A 20,056-nucleotide genomic window follows, 5' to 3' on the forward strand; every position below is an offset into this window, starting at 1 on the left:
GTATTTATGATTGAAACAAACAACTAAATAACCTCAACGAATATTTGCGTAATAATAGTCTTACAGTCAGTAAGATGTCACCTGAAAATTCTGGAATAAAAGATAACAGCCAGTTTTTGAGCAACCTTATTCATTATACAACACAGTAGATGAAACCCACACATGCACATGTCTATTCTGCGATCAAGCCCCACTGGCCAACGATAAGGCTGTTGAACCCCTTCGATTGGTGTTGTATATACAATTGTACGTATAGGATACAGCAAGCAATGGTGCTATGGTTGTGTGTTCGACTCGCATTCTTCTAAGCATGCGTAGCTCAATCAGTAGAGCGAAGGTCCCAGTATGAGCGGAGGTCTTCAGTTCGATGCCTTGCTTGCATTGCAATCCTGATCAGGCTTACTGAATTCGGTAAGCCTTTCCAAGGCATCTTGTGTACAACACAGTAATAAAGAACTATTAATGTACCTAAACAGAAATTTAAGTCCATTAAATAGCAAGATACAGTGTCAGCAGAGTATTTAAGAAAAAGCAAGAAGGTGCAAACGACACAGGTAAATTTTCATTACAGCAGCAACATGCAATATCACAATTTCATCTTGCGTTTTCCAGAAATATATTCGCCATGTGGTTCAGACGAATCCCTTGGTAGCAAGGCCAAATCAACTGGGGTTCTAGCACCATCAATTGCTTTCTTAGGAGCTTTCATTCCACCCATATCAGTTTGAATCCAGCCAGGACAACATGCATTTAAAAGGACCCTGCTTTTGCCCATTTCGCGAAGCTGTTTCGCATGAATTTTACTCAGGACAGCCACGCCGAGTTTAGAAATAGCGTAAGGCATGTCAGCGAATCCGTTCTTAACGTGCTCGCCACTTTCTGCTAGCTCAACAAACTGGTTCATCTTATTTGCAAGCTGTTCCTCAGTGATGTCATCAGATCGAAAGAAATCCTGAATCTCAGGGCTGCAATTTTTCATTGCCATCTGGCTTACATAACCAGCAACGTTTACAACACGTCCGTGCGGTCTTATCACAGGAAAAAATGCATTGGAAACAGATCTTGTACCATGGAAATTGGTTTGTATAACAGCACGTGCATTGGTAGCGTTATCAGGCTTCACCATCACCCCAGCGTTATTGACCAATACGTTAACTCCTCCATATCTGTCCAGAACGTATTTCTTGAGATTGGCAATGCTGCCATCATCGTTGATGTCCAACTGGTGGTACTTAACCTGGCTGCTAATTTTTCCAAGCTTTTCGATTGCCTCTTGGCCTTTTCTGGGGTCGCGCGACGTCAGATACACGTCACCCTTAAATTTGGTGCATAGTGATGAAACAATGGCGAGGCCAAGACCCCTGTTGGCTCCGGTCACTATCGCTACTCTGGAGACCATCGGTAATTTTTCACAACAAAACAATGTTCGACAGTCAAAATAATAAGTCAGTTTAGCAACACAATTAGCATTAAAAAAAATCCCTTTAAAAAAGACAAACGTTTGTGGAAAAACATACAGACAAAATGTTTGCGTTATTTTGTGCACATTTATGGATTTGGAATGTGGGATAATTTATCTTAAAGTACAAATTTGAAAATATCACTTATATAGCATACTAGATGACAGATCCAACAACTGCTTAAAATATAACATACTAGAACATGATAAGCGTTAAACAAAACCCTATTTAAAATATAAAGACAACTGTTTATGCTATTTTGTGCACATTCATTTTAAATACAAAAAGTACAAACTAAAAAATATCCCCTATAATAATATACTACTGTAGATGTCAGGAATATTGGGAATAGCTGTAAATCTAAGTTGTGTTAAATAGTATTTGGGTGAGCAGTAGGACTTATGTACAAGCATAACTTAACGCAAAATATCTTTCTAAGCTTAATTATCTTCTTTAAAGCAACAAATAGCTTAAGAAACCGTTTCTTCTCTGAAGTAAAGAATAAATAGCAATGAAATTGACAAAGGGCCTTAAAAATTATTATTTCCTATAGTACAAGAGCTGTCAGGCTTCAGGCTATCCTTACATGTGAAAATGAACAGTTTTTTTTTAATTTGAGTGAAATTTAATTTATATATTTATTGACAATAATTAATTATTAATCAGTCATTATTGCCCTTAACATTGAGCCTTTAGTACGTGACTGGATTTTCAATTTAACACCGACTGCCTTATATATTTGGTATATCATAGCATGATTATAAGAAACATGGAATAAATTTAGCACAATAGCTTTTGTACTTCCGGCAGATAACAAATGTTAAATGTCAAAGCTGTTGACTTCCTTTAGTATAGCATTGCAATTGTAATTTGTGAACAGAGGCTAAACTTGTCTGGCATCCTGCTTAGTCTATGCACGAACAACCCAAAACTGGTCAACATATGAAATCTTGTACTTTATTTTAATGGAAAAATAAACATATTTATGTAGCATTTTTTCCAAAACATTTACAAACACATTAAGGCGCTCTTTCACTATTGTACATAAAAATTAATAAAAAAAAAAAACTTTCTTTAAATGCCGCATGCCACAACGCATATTGTTTGGGTTAGGGTGCGGGTTAGCGTTTGGTTGAGGGTGGGTCAAGTTATTATTAATAATAAACATAATATTACTTGACCCTCCCTCACCCAAACGCTAACCCGCACCCTAACCCAAACAATATGCGTTGTGGTATGCGGTATTATTTTGTTTTGTTTTTTGCATAACTTTTCACGTACATAAGTGAAAGAGCGCCCACATTAATTGTGGGCTATGGCTATATTTTATGATTATGAAAAAATTATAATTAAAAAAAAAAATTAAAATTTCACCTAAAGATACAAAATTAAAGCATTTATCAACCATCAGCCGAACAAACTCATATTGCACACCTTGAACTTTAGTACTGCACACGCTAGATCTCGCGTGAACGTAAAGTGCCATGAAGTGCAGACCGGCCTTGCGCTGTTTATATAATTTAGGCCATCATGACTTGCAAACACGCCATTTCAACTTTGCTGTGTCAGCATTGTTCTCCAAGGGCGTACTTTCGCTGAATCATCGTGAGTCGCCGTTTTGGCTTTCACGCTGTGGCTGACTGCGATTTCACCCGATCCGTCAGAAATCAGTGCAGTTCTAAGCAAAAAGGTCTACGACAATCAGTGCATTCAAAGGATCAAAAAGTCCGACTTTTAGACTTTGAGGTCTTGGACAATGCACTAATTTGCATTAACAAATGTGCATAAGAAGATTAAGTTTAACAATACTTGACCCAACCAAACCCAAACGCTAACCAGAGCCCTAACCCAAATAATGTGCGATAATTTAATAATTATAACGCTTCAGGCCCCAATACCTCAATTTGTGACGTAATAATCTTAAATACAATGGACGAGAAACCATCCGAGTTTGGGCTTTTTTCCCCAGCATTTGAAGAATTATTAAAATAACGCACATTATTTGGGTTAGGATTCGGGTTAGCGTTAGGGTTTAGGTGGGTCAAGTGTTATTAATCCTATCTCACAATTTTTGTTATCTTTTCTGAACTTTTAATGAATATTTTTAATTTATCTTCGCCGGGAGTTTACCTAAAGGTCCAAATCAGTGCATTGCCAGGACCTCAAGGTCTAAAAGTCTAGACTTTTCTGCCATTGGATGCCCTGATTGTCGTAGACCTTTTTGCTTAGAAATGCACTGATTTCTAACGGATCGGGTGGCGATTTTCTCCTTTCGTGAGACAATAGTACAGCGCCATATTGAAAAGGGTCGTAAAACTAACATTTAACATGCTTTAAATATGAATCTCTCTTTATACATTATGTGTCGTTTGATTGATTGTGCTTAAATTTTCGCCTTTTGTGCGACAATAGTACAGCGCCATGTTAAGAAGGTTCGGGAAACTAACATTTAAAATGCTTTATAAACTGCGAATCTAAACATACAGATGTGAGGTGAATCCACAATGCATTAAGCGAACAAGCTGTAATTACATGCACAGACTGCCAGACACGCCGTTACAAATCTAACCAAACATTGTAAAACGACACAAGTTAAACAAGTTCATTTGCTTTGATATATACTTACATTTTATCACCAAGCTCCATCGATTTGCAAAATATAGGTAGGCCTATATAAACTTAATCCATGAATTTTGAACTGTTCGACTTTTTCTACGGACTGTTACAATTTTCTACGGACTGTTAGTTTGTGAAAGATTATTATTGCAAGAGCGTCGCAAGTGAAGGGCTGAATCTCAGTTACGCAGCAACAAAAGGTTCGACTAATTATAGATTAGCTAATTAGCCTACCTACCGGAAGTCTGAATCCCTCCCTAGTCGATGGTTATTGTTAATCATATAAAACACCACGCACCAATTTAAACACAAATGCTTTGTAATTTTTTTTTTTTACTAGCACTTTTGTTTTACTTGAGTGAAACATATATTTGTTGCTATACCCCCAATATGCCCCCTCTCTGATTTAAAAAAAATATATTGTTGTTAGGGGGGCGCGGGTCGCTATGGAACTTTTCTTAACTTTGATTTTGAAGGGTCGTATTTGTGTATTCCAAACATACACGTGCCTTAAATACTACTAACAGAGGTATATTTGACAAGTATAAAAGGTTTGTATTGGTGCAAATTTTAGCACGAAAAAGTAGTTATAATTAATATTGTCAACATTAAAAAAATATTATCAATAAAAACATATCTAATACCCATTACCTTTAATAGCCTGATAGCTTAGCTTCGATGTGCTATTAATAGCTAATTTAACTATATATGTGAGCCTACGGTAGCCTATATACTTTAAGTATATATATATATATATATATGTAGCTATATATAGACAATCAGTCGATCTGGTGTACGTTCAACATCAATTAAATTCACTGATTGATAAATTGCATTTGCTGGAGCATGTGCGTCTCACTGGTTTGTTATACTTAGCCTTCAGCGTTTATTTCTGGTTTAAAACCTTTTTTAGGTCCTAAATTATTTTAGGCAGGCAACATAAACACTGATCTATGCTAGATATGCTATGTGCGATAATATTGGATCGGAGCCTATACCCGTTGATAAATGGTGTCCGTACTGATGCGATACCAAACAAAAAAAAGAATTTTTGTGTTTCAACTTATCACTCGGTTCAATCCACAATATAAATCACAAACCCAACGTGTAAAATATCCGTGGAGGAAACTAGTTCCAGCTTTCAAAAAGAATAACATCGCCTTTAAACTTTGAGCAGAGCGCTCTCACAGTGGCAAGACCAATGCCCTTGAGAATGAAAGTTGTACAGTTGCTTGGAATTTAGAACTTCAAAAAATGTGTGGATCTTAAGTTACTTTTATGCAACTCTTTATGAAGTTCTAAATGTAGTGAGAAGTAACAAAAGTAAGAATTTACCCAGTTGTTTGTCGAAGGAGATTTAGGTGTAGATTTTTTATGTATGACGATTTGGTCTGTCTTAGATGGACTTTGTTCTAACAAATTGTGGGGGCGGGATGCCCAGAGGCAAGCCAGCTTAGTTTGGCAATAGTTTAGGAGTTTAGGTAAATAGTTATGGCTAAATAACTTTAAAAAAATGCGCTACATTTATATATTTTAATTTTACCTATTTGCTTGTAATTATATTGTAATTACATCAATTGGTGTATTTTCCCAAAATAATATCAAGTATCACTAGGTTGTAATTAACAATCGGTATTTGGAATAAAACGTGACTTTAGGGAAATGGCTATGGCTAAATAACCTTGAAAAAGTAGGATACATCAGAACGTTTTAATTTTACTATATTTGCCTGTAATAATATTGTAATTAGATCAATTGGTATATATAACGGAGTTTTGCTCTTCCAGCAGTATATATAATAGAAGTACCAGACGAAAATAGAATAAAACTGGGGTTATTGTTTACATAATATATACTTTATTAGCGCGCTACATTTATTGAAGACGAAAATACCGGTGGACGCAAATTGCTACAAAATCCGCTGAAACAAACTTGAATAAGCGAGAGACACACAGTGAAAAGAGACTTGAAAACCACTCCACCAAAATTACTAAATGGGGGTGACAGAAAATACAAGGGGGGTATGTACAAAGTAACAGGAGAGGCATTGGGTGAAAGTAAAAAACGAAATTCAACATAAAACCTGAAACCTATAGTGTGGTTAAAACACCTTAATGAACCAAACAAAATCTGGTTAAAGCAAACTTTAGTATTTCGATCTTTAAGCAAATATTATTAATAATCTAACATGCAAAATTTGTCGAAGCTGGTTTCGACCAAACGCAAAAACACGAACAAAGGTCACGATTAAAGGCCATTATGACGTCACACCGGCGACGCGAGATTAAAAGTGTCTGTTGTACAGGTAAAGTTTGCATGTAAGCAACTATAAGAGAGGTACTTGAGCCTGGGGTCAGAAACGGGGTTAAAAGAGGGCAAAGTCAAATTTAAGCATTATTTCATCTGGATTGCAACGGGGGTTTACCCGGGGCTTACAAATCGACTTACTGTTTTACCTGGCTTGAAAATGGGGGTCAAATTTACCCATTTCTTATCCGGGGTTAGACAATGCATTCAAATTAAATTTTTGTGTTTGGTAAAAAGTTTTCTTTTAAAAGTTAATATAACAACTACTACATTATTTTTAGTGGTTAGCAAACCGAATCTGAAAACAGACTGGTGAAACGTGAGTTGTTTCTTCGTATTTTATGTGTCCAAGCAATGGTTCCTAAAAGGGTGCGCGCCCTTTTTAATGCTCAAGGGCGCCGAGAGATATTTCAAATTATTTTGGATTGCATTTTTAGTTTCTTGATACAGTTTTTTATGTGCGATTTGATTTCAACAAATTAAGAATGTTTTTTCTACCTTATTAATTTTAACATCACAGTTAACCTCTCGGCGAAATACTAGAAAAAATACTAGAAAATCAACCGCATTGTATTAGTATTTTATAAAGGGTGCCGTAAGCCCTAAGCGGTTGAAAACCAACAAGTGTCGTCAATATTTAAAAGAAATATTGTCAGATGCAGCACACCGCATAACCGAGTGTGTGTGTGTGCGTTTATGTGTGCATGTGCGCACGTGTGTGTGCGTTTTGTATTGCGCGAGGGCAAATTTTGAACTACACGATAAAGGGCGCAAAGTTAAAAAAGGTGCCCGCTTATGCGAAATAGCATAAAAGGCTAGACGTAAAATGAGACTCAAGCATGACATATTTTTACGTATTTAAAAAATACTAGAGTGATAAAAAGTTCGCAGTAAAATACCAGGAAAAGTATTTCGTTTTAAAAGTTCGCTACTTTTAAAAACCACACGATAAGAAATAACCGGATATTATTAGCTTGACTATTTTTTCCATCAATTTTAATGTTAATCACGGACATTCTAACTCTAGCTTGCTACGTTTATCGATAAATTACGTTTTACGCTTCATTTATAAACGCTATATATATGTATCCCCTAATCGCTTCAGAATAACAAAGATAACAAAACAAAATTAGAAAAGAGAGCAAAAAGAAATCCGAATCACGGATAGCAAAGCTGATTCTTGTATGGATTAGTACTAATAATAATTGAATAATTCTTTAAGGCTATCGCGCCATTGTAGCACTTTTCCTAATCATACTTCAGACAAGGCGCATACGGTGTCGCTAGGGTTATCTGCAATGTTGTAATGACTAAGCGCACTTAATTCACTGTTTTTGAATAATTTGACTTGACTTAAATCTTTTGCGCTAATGACTTGGATTGAAATAAAGTGTTTTCATTAAGCATTTTGTATTCTAAAATTGGGTTATTTATCTGACGTTTGCTTACTATAAGTTTCATTTTGTGTTATTTTTAAGTTAAACTGCTGCTCATAATCGGACTACCAATTTTAATAGTTAACGTTTAATTTTTATCACAAAGAATTGATTTGAAATTGACTTGGACTTAACTTGTTATTTATTCAAAATTACTTGACCAGGACTTAAGTTCTTTCAAAAAGACTTGACCGGGATTTGTTTACAACACTGGTTAGTGATTACGTGTGTCGTGATACAACGCAAAATGTCAGATAAATGCGAAATCTTAGACACATTGGGTTTCAGATTAAAAGGTAAACTGTGAGTTTTTTGCTTTAAACGATTTTCTTAGGTTTCTTTGGAAACAGGGTTGCAAACAAGTAGCCTTGTAATGATATTATTCTATTTTCAATTATAAATTAATCTTCCTAAAATTATAAGCTTGTTAAGAGTTTATCCAATTGCAAAATTACAACGGAAATCTAAAAATTGAAAGCACTTTAAGAAAGCAGAATACTGTTAAAAAACAACAGAAAACTTCAGCAAAAGTCGAGCAAAAAATATCCCAAACTCTGCCGCCTTTAAAGAGTCAACACTCAGCGAGTTACTCGCCCAAAATTGGATGAAAAGAGCGAGTAGACTAGAACCTGTAGCCGTAGTACTCGACGTATTTCATCTGCTGAGTTTCACGAATCGAGTCCAGCAGCTTTTGCGCCCGACGTACTTGCCTGGCCTCCCTGCGCGACTGACGTCTCAACGACTTCTCGAGGTCGCGTTGCTTACGGGCGTCCTCGTTCTTTTTGCGCAGCCACTGGCGATACGCCTTGTTGCACTCCTTGCGTTCCCTGCGTTAAAAATGTATTTCTTTTTAAATAAATTAACACTATTTAATACTTTGGTGAATTTGTTTACTTTCCAGGTTTTTCTTGCACTTCTTGCCTTTCTCTTTCGAATGTTTTTTTAATATATTTCCACTTCTCATTGGATTTAAGGAATTTAAGGAAAAATTTAGTTGTTTTAATTTTTTCCTTTTTTTAAGTTCGGTGATTTTAATATTTTAATATTTAGAAGGGAACCTTTTAGCGGGGAATGACAGAGACTTAACTTGAAGTTGACTTACTCTAATTATGACTTGACTTTGCCTTGCCTTGTTATTTATTCGAAAAGATTTGACCTGGACTTAAGTTATTTTACAAATGACTTGACTGTGACTTAAATAATTTCATAATAACTCGTTTACAACAATGATTTGTACGCATTTTAAAATACATATTATCATGCAAAGCTTTCATTTGGCAATATCATGCAAAGCTTTAAGGCAATAAACAAGAAAAAGGCAACAGTGCTGCATGGACGTGTGAGAAACGCTACAAGATCCTCCAAAATAGCAGATCTTGCACCGTTTTCGGCAAAGGACTCAATTTTCGGCAATCAACTCAACTCGTCAAAAAATAACTCCGACCACGAATTTGACATTTAGCAGGCGCGCCAGACCTTTGGTCATGGTTGGGCGGGCAGAGGAACACGCCTGTTTGTCGGTAACTGGGGCCCAACCCGAATTAACCACGTTCAGTGTGACTGAGGTCTGCTGCGCGCAATTACCTTCACTAGCCGCGTATAGTTTTACTGTAAAATTCGATAATGTTTTAAAGGCTAACCAATGGTGGTATGGCATAGATTTTTGTGCGAGATTATTTCAATACATCAAAATACCTTAGCAAAATTTAGTAGTGGCTTGTTAAAACAACATCATACAAAATTTGACGGAGTTTTAAAATAACCAATGGTGGTGGGCCCCAATTTATGTGATCAAAATACCTTGCCAAGAATACTTTTTGCTGTGGCTTGTAAAAACACAACTAAGATATAAAGTATTTGGCATACACTTTTCTGCAAGTCTCTTTCAATAAATTAAAACATTTTACCACGCATTATTTTGCTGTGGCTTGTTAAAACACAACTGACAAATGAGACAAAGTTTTAAGATAACCAATGACATTTAGCTTTACCAGGATATATCGTCAATTACAAAGTGTTTAACATTCCTGACCCAACGTTAAAAAGCCTCACCTTAAGAACCATCCCTCGTCATGTTCGATTTGCAGTTGCTGAGTGGCCAACCTCTCCTGTTTTATCTGGACCGACTTGTGCTTCATCCATTCCTTGTACGCCTCGTCCGCTTCGTTAGGGTCCTGTGGAGGATAAGGCAGTTGTCTAACCTGTTGGTTGGCGTGATCGGACGCCATTTTTTGCTAAGAGTTGACAAAGTGTTTGGTGCTAAACTATTTCAACCACAATCTTACGAGAATAAATTGCGGTTTAAATAAAAAGATGTGGGTAATTCTAGTTCAAACTATAGTTTGAATTATGGTTTTCAAAAATTTGGTAATTCTAAATCTAATTTGAGAAAACAAAAATAAACTAATTCCACAGTTGCATTCTGCGAGTATAAACAAACACGGACACGTAATATTGTATTATGCACTTGCTATATTTGTGACAGATGTCAAAGTAACGAGTAGCTTTCCACGCTATGACATATTTATCATCAACAATTGTTTGGCAATCTAAACAATTTGGAAAAACTGAAATGCTCTATATTTAATTCTCAAATAGTTTAAAAAAGTAAATAAATTAGTTATATAAGTCAAAACATTCGATTACAGCTTTTAATTAAAAAGAATAACACTGTTTAAAAGTGTATATTACGTGTATTCCAGATCACCTTTTTTGACACGGCCTTCCAAAATAGTTTCTGTTTCTCATCGGGCTTAAAACAACTAAAAAAACCTCCCCAAATCAAGCAACAAGTTTCTAATCAACTTTACTTCGTCAGCCAATGTAGGCGCAGCGGCAGGCGGTGTGCTGTACGGTCTGACCTACATGCCGTACTTGTTCATGCAACGACCAGCTCAAACAACCCAAATTAAGCAATAAGCTCCTCACCTTGCGATTGTCGGCCTCCCGTTTCCTCTGCTCCTCTCGTTTCCTGTCGCGCTCCTCCTTGATGCTCTTATTCTTCCTCTCCACCCAAGCTTTCCACGCATCCTCCGCAAACTCCCTCGCCTCCTGCTCTTCAGCCTTCCTCCTCTTCTCATCCTCCCGTTCCCGAGCAGCCTTAGCCTCCAGCTGCTTCTTGAGGATCTTCTTCATCTCGGGAGAGTAGGAGAAGGTTCTCTCGCTCTGGAGGAGCACAGAATGAGGGAGAAGGTTTGTTAAGTGTTGTGCTTTGAGTAGAGGTGTATAAATTTGCGACACGCCCAACTTAGTTCGGTAAATTTAATTAGGTCCTCTTTCTCTTTGGAGAATGAATAAGTTAGAAGTTTAGAAAAACAAAAAAGAAATAACGATTTTAATTTTGCTTTTGCGATTTTAATTTGCTCAGTTTGGCTGCCTGTTTACGTTATTTCGAATAAATAGGTTTAGGTTTTGATAATGGAGCAAAACTTTGCGATACGCCCAATTTAGTTCGGTGAAACTAATTAGTGTTGGTTTATGAACTCTCGCCCTGTGCAGAAAAAACTAGTGAGCTGCCACGGCACACGGTATACTATAGTCTGGCCTTTTATTTTTACAGTTATCCAACACGCGATTGCCAATCATTACAGTTGTACTTAGTTAGTTTATCTTTGTATATAAGCGTATAACAAAAGCCAGTACAGAAAAGCAGGTTGTATGAAAATGATAAATATCAATGGAGTATTATTCGAAACGTCCCAAAATTACCGTTTCTTCTGTATGGGCCTATTCATTCTACATCTAACTACAACATCTAGTCATTTGTTTTTAGATTTATTCGAAACGTTCAAAAAATGACGCCTACTTCTGTGTGGGCTTTGACATTACTAATTCAACTGCTAAAATCTCTGGACATTATCTTGAGATTTATTCGAAACTTTCACAAAAGATACCTACTTCCCACACAGAAGTAGGTATCATTTTGAACGTTTATAATTTTGAACAACATATTGAATAAATAAACAGTTATTCGAAACGTTCAAAATGCTATTTACTTTTGTATGGGCTTTAATATTCTTATTACGTCTTACTACAACATCCAACCATTATGCTCCAAAGTATTTATATTCATTCCACTCCAAAACTATCCAACATACCCTTCTCCTGTATGTTTGCTGTTCCGTTGCCGACACTGGTCTCGTGGACGGGGGAGGCCTGGGCTTGTGGGACCTCACCGGCGCCGACTTGGGCCGACCCTTGACTGGCGGGAGGGCCGATTGGTCCTGGGACTTCCCCTGAACCACTACTGCCCCCGTGTGGTGACCGTTGGAGCCGTTTCCATTGTTTACCGGGGGAAGGATTCCCTTCAGTTCGCTGGCTTCGACAAGCTGGTAATTTTTCATGTTAGTTCACAAACGTAATAATAAGGGGGGGGGGGCTAAAATAATCTAAAGCGACTTTATTTAAACCGCAGAAGACTGAAATTACCCAGAAACTTTCGTGAGCGTGCTCTCGATTAAGTAATCATATCTATAGGGTCAACACGTAAACATCAAATTAATTTGTTATAAAATGGAAAAAAATTAGAAAGCCTTAGTTTGCTCTTGCTTTATTTTAAACGACTAAGAAAAGTAAAAAGAAATTCGGTGAAACATTTCCAAAAGGAAAGTCTTAAGAAGGATTTTCTTTAAATTCGCATATTATGACTGCGTAAAACATATTCAATGAAATGATGCACACACATATGTGTGTTAACAACTGTGATCTAGCCCTTCTAAAGCTGCTTTTTGACCAACGATTACGACTTGCGTATCATTAGTACACCAAAAGCCATCGCAAACTCAACGAATCTAACCGGAGGTCGTGAGTTCGAACCTCACTGCAGGCTAGTTGTTTTCTAGCCTGCTCTGCTTGCACCATTGATCGACAGATTCTGTGAGTCAGCAATGGCTTTCGGTGTACTAATTATACGTAAGCCGTAATAGTTGGTCAAAAAGCAACGTCAGAAGGGCTAGGTTTCAGTTGCTAACACACATACATGTGTGCATGTTTCACTGCGTAAAATCTATTTTTAACTGCCGTAAACCCGGAACAATACGGCGTTAAAACACTTTGAAATACAAAGTTGAGTAAATTACCTCAAACTTTCCGCCGCGTTCTATCAGAATTTTCTCGTCCTTTCGAACGAACTGCCCGTTGATCTCGACTATTTCCTCTTCTTCGTAACTACGCGAATCGCCACCACCGTCGTTAACCGACATCTTACCAACTGTTTTGGACACTTTTCTAAAAAAAAAGAAAAATTGGATGAGGGTTTGTGCTGTACAACAACCGAGAATTGGCCCAGTGTATAGCCTGGGATTTTTCTTAACCATGCCAATTGCTAGGTCGATTTTGTTTTTTTAATAAATTAATGTTAAACTTTAGAATTATATAGTATACTAGTTTTTGTCAGCCAAATAGTGCAGGTGACAATTTAAACTATTTATATTTAAAAGTCTTTTTTTTTTACTTTTATTTGCCATGGCAGATAAGGCATTCTTGATGAAAAACGTTTTGCAGCATTTGTGGCAAAAACTATATATTTATTTAATATATTACTCAAATATGTTGTTTTTCTTAAAAAATAAACAAAAAGTTGTGTATTATTTTACAAATATTAGTAGACATAACTGTTTACAAAATGCACAATTTAATCACTTGTTAATAGTTCAAATTCAAAAATGTTATGTTGACAAAAAAAAATACTGAACAGAAATTTTCTTACTTAAAAACAAATAATTTTGTCCAAAAAAATCAAAATAACATTTTTTTTTATTAAAGTGTAAAAAAGGTTGGGAACCCCTGGTTTACAAAATGCATAATTTAATAACTCGGTAATAATTAAAACATATTTTCAAAAAGAATTATGTTAGTCCAAAACAATTAAAATAACTTTTTTTTACTTTAAATCTTCTTCTTCGTCCGATGACGACGAAGATGAATAATCATCGGGTGGAGCTTCAAAGTCGATCAACTTTGGTTTAAACAAAACTTTACGCTCTCTGTCTGCTTCGTCAGAACTATTACCACCAGCTAGCTCAGCATTTGCCTAAAAAATTTGTTTAATAAATTGAATTTGAAAAATATTTATATCTCTCAGTTTTTTTAATATTAAAATTAGTTTTGCGATGAATTATACGTTTTATTTAAATTAGTTGATGCCTCATTTTTTTAAGTTAATGCCTTATATTTTTTAAGTAAAATGCCTCATGATTTTTAAGTTAGCCCAAACTTGAAACGAGTTTAGCTACAAACTTATAACTAACAAATAAATCATTTTTTTCTTCATATTGAAGTTAATTAGTTAACAATGCAGTATATAGTGTTTGCAATAATGTAGTATGAATGATGTTACATATGAAATATAAAAGTTTTATTCATATATATATATACAGTTATTAAGGTATGTAAATGGTTGTCTGTCTATTACTATTAGTGTGCCCAAGCGTTTACGAGGCGTGGAGACCACACTGATTAGCGCAGGGTGTGTTTTGTTGACATCAAGGCTTGGTGGGTTGTTAGTTTATGCACCGCTGCCTCAGTAAATGATCTAAAGGAAGCCATAAGCAAATATTGTTGTTACCAACTGAATTGTTGTTTCAGCCACCTCAGACAAACTTGTGCAAATTTTAGTGGGTATTTTCATCTTGAATACTGTATTTTTAATAGATACTAATTTTTATAAAATATGAATGCTATGCACCATCCCTTTCTACAAGCAATTTTTTCGCAATTTGCACAAACCAGAAACTTATATAAATACATTTTCAAGAAGTGTCTTCTTTTCTTTGCTTTATTAAATTCTAAATCAATCTATTCTTTTTGGTTGAAAACAGTTTTTTTTAAACGAAATTCTTTGTCAAACCGCAAATATTTGGCAGTTTGCACACAAATAAGCATAGGTAAAATGGAGATTTTAAGATTTTTTCATCAAAAATTTGTAACAAAACCAAAATTATAAAATATATATGGACATTTCCAAACACTAATGGACACTATTTTACATCTGTTGCTCATCAATATTAAAAAAATTATTAAAAAACATCCAATTCATGGTTGAAAAGCACACACAGGTTATTGGCCTTGATATAACACAGGTGTAGAGATTATGAAACTCATAAATTATTCAGCGCATTCGTGGTTTTAACACTTAGCCATGAAGGTGATATATCACCCAAATTGAAAACCAACAGGTCTGTACGCTACAAGGTCCTTTCAGTTATAGTATATTTTTACCACACAAAACATTGTTTTAATAAAGGTAACAGGGCATACAGGCACAATTATGTTTTCTAAATCACACAATTATTTTTCTTTATAATATAGATTATCCATTTCCTGTTAAAATACCCTCAAAGAACAGGTTTGTTTTAAATAAAGGAACCAGACAGACACTTGGATACAATTAGTTTTCTTATATAGTTTAACTCGGGTGCGATTTGCTTCCGACGATAGCATCTTTTAACACTAGGTTTTTCACATTAGCTCAGCAAACATAACACATCTGCTACTTTTCTGGGGCTGTAACCTCAAAGGCCTCTAGTCACATTATGTTTTAGTAACCAGTTCACCTTATCACTAGGTGCAGGGGGACAATAGATGGAAGGCTTGGACGGCAGTGTTGGGTTTCTTATTGTGTTGACAATTACCGCCGTACGCTCGGGCATCAATGATGGGACAACACACCAATGAAAGGAGGGTTTGAAAATAAATACACAGACTTTTTTGGAGTCGGCACCAGGCCATTTATCGACCGCGACATGCTTTGTTGTTTCCGTACAAACAATGCCTTTCGTGGTACTAAAACATGACAAACAAAGGGGATGTCTTGCACGATCTTGCCCGAGACAGCCTTCCAGGGATTAAGGGGCTACAACAAACATTGTGTCAGCAAACATGATTTAACTAAACCCCTTTGACATCGCGCACTTGAAATCCGCTAGTGTGACTTGAAATGAGAAGTGGTATTAAGAAGATAACCCGATTACATCTGATTAAAAAAATACTCTCACTAATAAGAATAATAAGAAGTTGCACATGTGGCTAATCCAGAGACAACCATCTGAAAATGAACTTAATTAGGTTAAAATGATAACAGGTGAAACTTTAAGCATTGAACACAATTCTATCAAAGAAACTAAAACCTGAAACAAAGCACCTAATTAAATAAAGTCGACGTAACTGAGCCGAAATAATAATTTTCAAATGACTTGGATATAGTAAAGCTGATTAAGGGTGTAATTTTGACAATGATCTAAGATGATATCTTATTTTTTTTTTTGCAAAATGGGAGTCGATTTAATTATTTCTACAATTTTAAAGTCATTTTAATGCAACTATATAAGTCAGTTTTGTGTTGTTATTTCTTTTTTGATTGTGGGTCATATTAATTATGTGAATATAAAAATATTTAAACTCTATAAAGTCTATAGGGTAATGATACTACAAGCTAAAAATCACTTTGTCATCAGTTTGCAAATTAAGAGTCACCAGTTGGCATTTAATAATATAAAAAAACTGTGTTTAACCACGTCATTACAAAAATAAACTTAAGATTTGTTTTTGTCGACTAAAATGTTCAGCAAAACATTTTGATTACAATAGAAAGGTTTTTACAGGAATCGCACTAAAAATACCAAAGCCATAATATTCTATAAAATCAACAGTTCATCACTTTTAAAACTACAACCATAACCTATTGCATAAACAACCCACATATTCGTAGTTAGTAGTGAGAACCTACCTTTTCTAGCCTAGCTTGTACATCATAGTCTTCACTATCTTCAGCGTTGTTAAGTTGTGTATTGCGCTGAACGATGGGTCGCGTTTTCGATGTAAGTCCGTCTTCATTGTCCTCTTCATCTGTTGTAACATCAGTTCGAGGCTCATCATCTAAAAATACACATCACTCTTTTAGACCGATTCCGATTTTTTATATACTTGGGAAATGTTCTTAACTTCAATTTATTAAAAATAAAATCCAAATGACAATTAGTTTATTAACTTTATTCATTATTAAACTATTATTTTGCATATTAACTCGGCTTGATGCTAAAACCCAATTTTTTTTATTTGTTAGTTGTTTGTTGTGCAGGAAAAATTATATCATATTTTCGTACTAAAACATGGGCCAAAGTGTCGGCCTACATTTACCAACACCGATATACTGGTACAAGTCAAATTTAGGCCGACTTTATCGGTAAATCTATATATATCGGTCTATGTCTAAAAAAATATTGACAATTTCTGATCAAGTTAACAGTTGCAAAACGTTTAAAATTAACAAAAATGGCAATTTCACTTTTATTTGGTTTTTTACCCATGACATTGTATAATTTAAATGAATATATCTGTAAAATTATTGTGTTGTTCCTGAAAAACAGTTATAAAGTTACACAAGCTCATATTTTATGGACATGAAATGTCCGGTTGTTACAAAATCACGACCGTGTTTAGCCACGTGCAAACTGTGGTATTGTGTGTCGGATGATCAACTGTTTTATGTCGACCAACTGGAGGAAGAACAAGGCTTACAGAAGGATGCTCTTTCAGGAAAAAGCAGCATTAACTTAATGAAAAACAGTTATAAAGTTGCCTTGTGTCAAAACTGAGGTTGAATAAAATTGTTTTTTTTAGTTGCAGGACTGTTCTCTGATTGTTGTTAAATCAAGGAAAATAGGATAATTACCACTTTCCGATTTGACGGGTGAAAGAGCCCTTTCTTGTGGTGTTGCAGGTTTTTCTGTACAAAATATAAAGTTGACAAAGAACAATTGGTTTAACTGTACGACAAACAAAAACATTAAAATTACTAAAAATAATTAGTAGGGTTTTAAGCAGATTTCTATTTAAATAAAATTTGGTAAAAATTTAGAAATTATTATAAAAAAATTTTGAGACTAATTTACCGTTGACAGGTTCTTTAGCAGGTTTTTTAGTTATTTCTGCTTCATCTTCCGAAGATGAACTGCTGCTGCTGCTACTACTACTGCTGCTTGATCCAGACTGTTATTAAAACAAGCATAATTTGCAATTATTATTAAAGAACTTCTTAAGTAATTATTATTTAAGCACTTTTTTATTTTCAAGACACGATTCTTAACCATTTTTAGTAAATAAACCAGAGACAAATATTCATAAATAGGCTTAACTATTATTGCCGATTAGAATTCTATTCAGTAAGGTGTTACAAAACAATCCATTTCTTTCTAACCTTTTCTTTCTTATCGGAATCTTTAATTAGCCAATCGAGATCTTTTTCCCAGTCTTCACCACTTGAAGAAGCCATCTTTTCACTGCTACTACCATTCATGGCACATTCTAAACCTAGAAAGTCTATCTCATAAACTAAACACAAAAAATAAAAATAAACATACTATTTTAATAAATTTTATACAGGCAATATATTTTACAAACACAGGATCTATATACCAAAACAGTAGTCTAGCACAGGGTTTCCCAAACTGTGGTCAACGGACCATTGGACGTTTACCAACGCAAAAGTTTCCGTCTCATTGATGTTGTCAGTTTTGTAAAAACATAAAAATCGGTTTATTTATTTTTGCTCTGTATTGCGGTCCGCGAAAAAACAGATTCACAATTAGTGGTCCGTGGCCCAAAAAAGTTTGGGAAACCCTGGTCTAGCATACTGAAAGAAGTATCAAATATTTTTTCTTTATTTCATAGTTTTTTTAGATTGAGGACAGCAAATTGAAACATAAATTAAAAAGAAATAGCATTTTAAAATTTAATTTAATTTTTATAAACCGAGTATTGTGTGGCCTTAAAATTATATACAAGATATTATGTTGCTAACCAAAACTAAGTAGACTTATTACGCATTTGAATTATTTTTTAATAGTTTTATTGAACCACAAATCGGTTTATCAAAAATTTTTTGGGTTAACTGATCAAGACATTTCAGTTTGATTGTTTAGTTATGAATTTGTAAAAGTTTTTACATTCTACCAGTTTACAAGATACCCCTGTGGAAAGTATGGCAAACTGCTAGTATTTTCAACAGACTTAAACTGTATCCTAAAAAATAGAAAATGTTTCTGTTTTTTCCCTTGTTAAACTAGTGGATGCACTTTTCATCATTTAGTGCTTATCGGCTGTGTACCTTGAAATCCGCCATATCTCCAGAGTGCTTAATTAAAACATATGTGCTTCGATAATTACTGTTACTCAATATCCATTGTGAAATTGTCAGCAACATTTATACTGCAAGTGTTACATTATTACTAAAACCAGTGGTTTAAAAACGTTTTGGTTTTATATTTTTTGGTAGCCAATATTTAAACCATTTACACAAAACAGTCGGTTGTTAATCCACACGGGTTTCACAACGCACCAACGCAAATGTTATGTTAACAACATAAACCTAATTCCTTTAATATCTAGCAGGCAATTTTTGATAATAACAATCCTTAGATCCCTTAGTCGAAATGTTATGTATTATAAAACCTAATTTTTTTTCCAAAAAATGGTTGTGTCCCTTAAAATAAGCAAAACTTTCGGCGCTGGTCTAGAATCCTACCACAACGAAACACCATTTGGGTTAGGGTGCGGGTTAGCGTTTGGGTTACGGTGGGTCAAGTATTATTATTAAACAAAGAATATAATAATACTTGACCCACCCACACCCGAACGCTAACCCGCACCCAAACTCAAATTTTGTGCGTTGATTTTAGAACTGTGGTAGGATTCTAGACCAGCGCCAAACTTTCACTTAAACAATGGGAAAATGTTATCTTAAGGGCGACAGGGCGTAAGTCTAACTGAAAAACTTTAATTGACATATTATAGAAAACTTTCGCTAAAACAGAGAGCGTTACACCCGCAATCAAAATGCAAAGTATGACAGCAGATTAAAACCACTCACAAAAGGCTTAAAATGCCGCTGTTTCGACTTTAACAACGTGAATTCATAAACGAAAGTGAATGAACTAAATACAATAGAAAGCGTCGCTCGGTCACGCTCCATTAACCCCGCCTTGCACCGTGACAACCACGACAGACGTGAATAAACAAGAACGACATGACGGCCATAAATTTTTCAAGACAAATATTGTTCAATTTGAGCAAATGTTTTCAAAGAATACAATAAAAATGTGCTTCATAGGAAACCTACTAGGCCTTTTTCTAATTCATATGTCATTATTGATTTAATAAATACGTTTTGTTGTGATTTTTACTCTATAATTATTTGACGATTTATTAGACAAAAATTGTCCCATATTTTAAAACCAACCT

General features: G+C 35.0%; 1 protein-coding gene and 2 pseudogenes across 1 annotated transcript; 1 reads left to right on the plus strand and 2 right to left on the minus strand.

Annotated features, from left to right (window-relative positions):
• Nucleotides 1–468: 468 nt before the first annotated feature.
• LOC146138834 (carbonyl reductase [NADPH] 1 pseudogene) lies at nucleotides 469–1,479 on the minus strand (annotated as a pseudogene).
• Nucleotides 1,480–5,921: 4,442 nt separating this feature from the next.
• LOC146138835 (uncharacterized) lies at nucleotides 5,922–18,143 on the minus strand. The gene is made up of 10 exons (XM_083394875.1): nucleotides 18,015–18,143; nucleotides 17,710–17,806; nucleotides 17,490–17,543; nucleotides 16,545–16,693; nucleotides 13,705–13,850; nucleotides 12,898–13,045; nucleotides 11,917–12,147; nucleotides 10,748–10,984; nucleotides 9,872–9,993; nucleotides 5,922–8,646 (listed from the first exon to the last, which is right to left on the minus strand). Exons 1-10 carry the CDS (start codon nucleotides 18,111–18,113, stop codon nucleotides 8,442–8,444), a joined length of 1,488 nt encoding a protein of 495 aa, XP_083251001.1. The 5' UTR covers nucleotides 18,114–18,143; the 3' UTR covers nucleotides 5,922–8,441.
• Nucleotides 17,212–17,369, plus strand: LOC146138836 (small ribosomal subunit protein eS27-like pseudogene; annotated as a pseudogene).
• Nucleotides 18,144–20,056: the final 1,913 nt, after the last annotated feature.

This window comes from Ascidiella aspersa, chromosome 7 (assembly GCF_963924565.1).
Source record: "Ascidiella aspersa chromosome 7, kaAscAspe10.2, whole genome shotgun sequence".
Lineage (NCBI taxonomy): Eukaryota > Metazoa > Chordata > Ascidiacea > Phlebobranchia > Ascidiidae > Ascidiella > Ascidiella aspersa.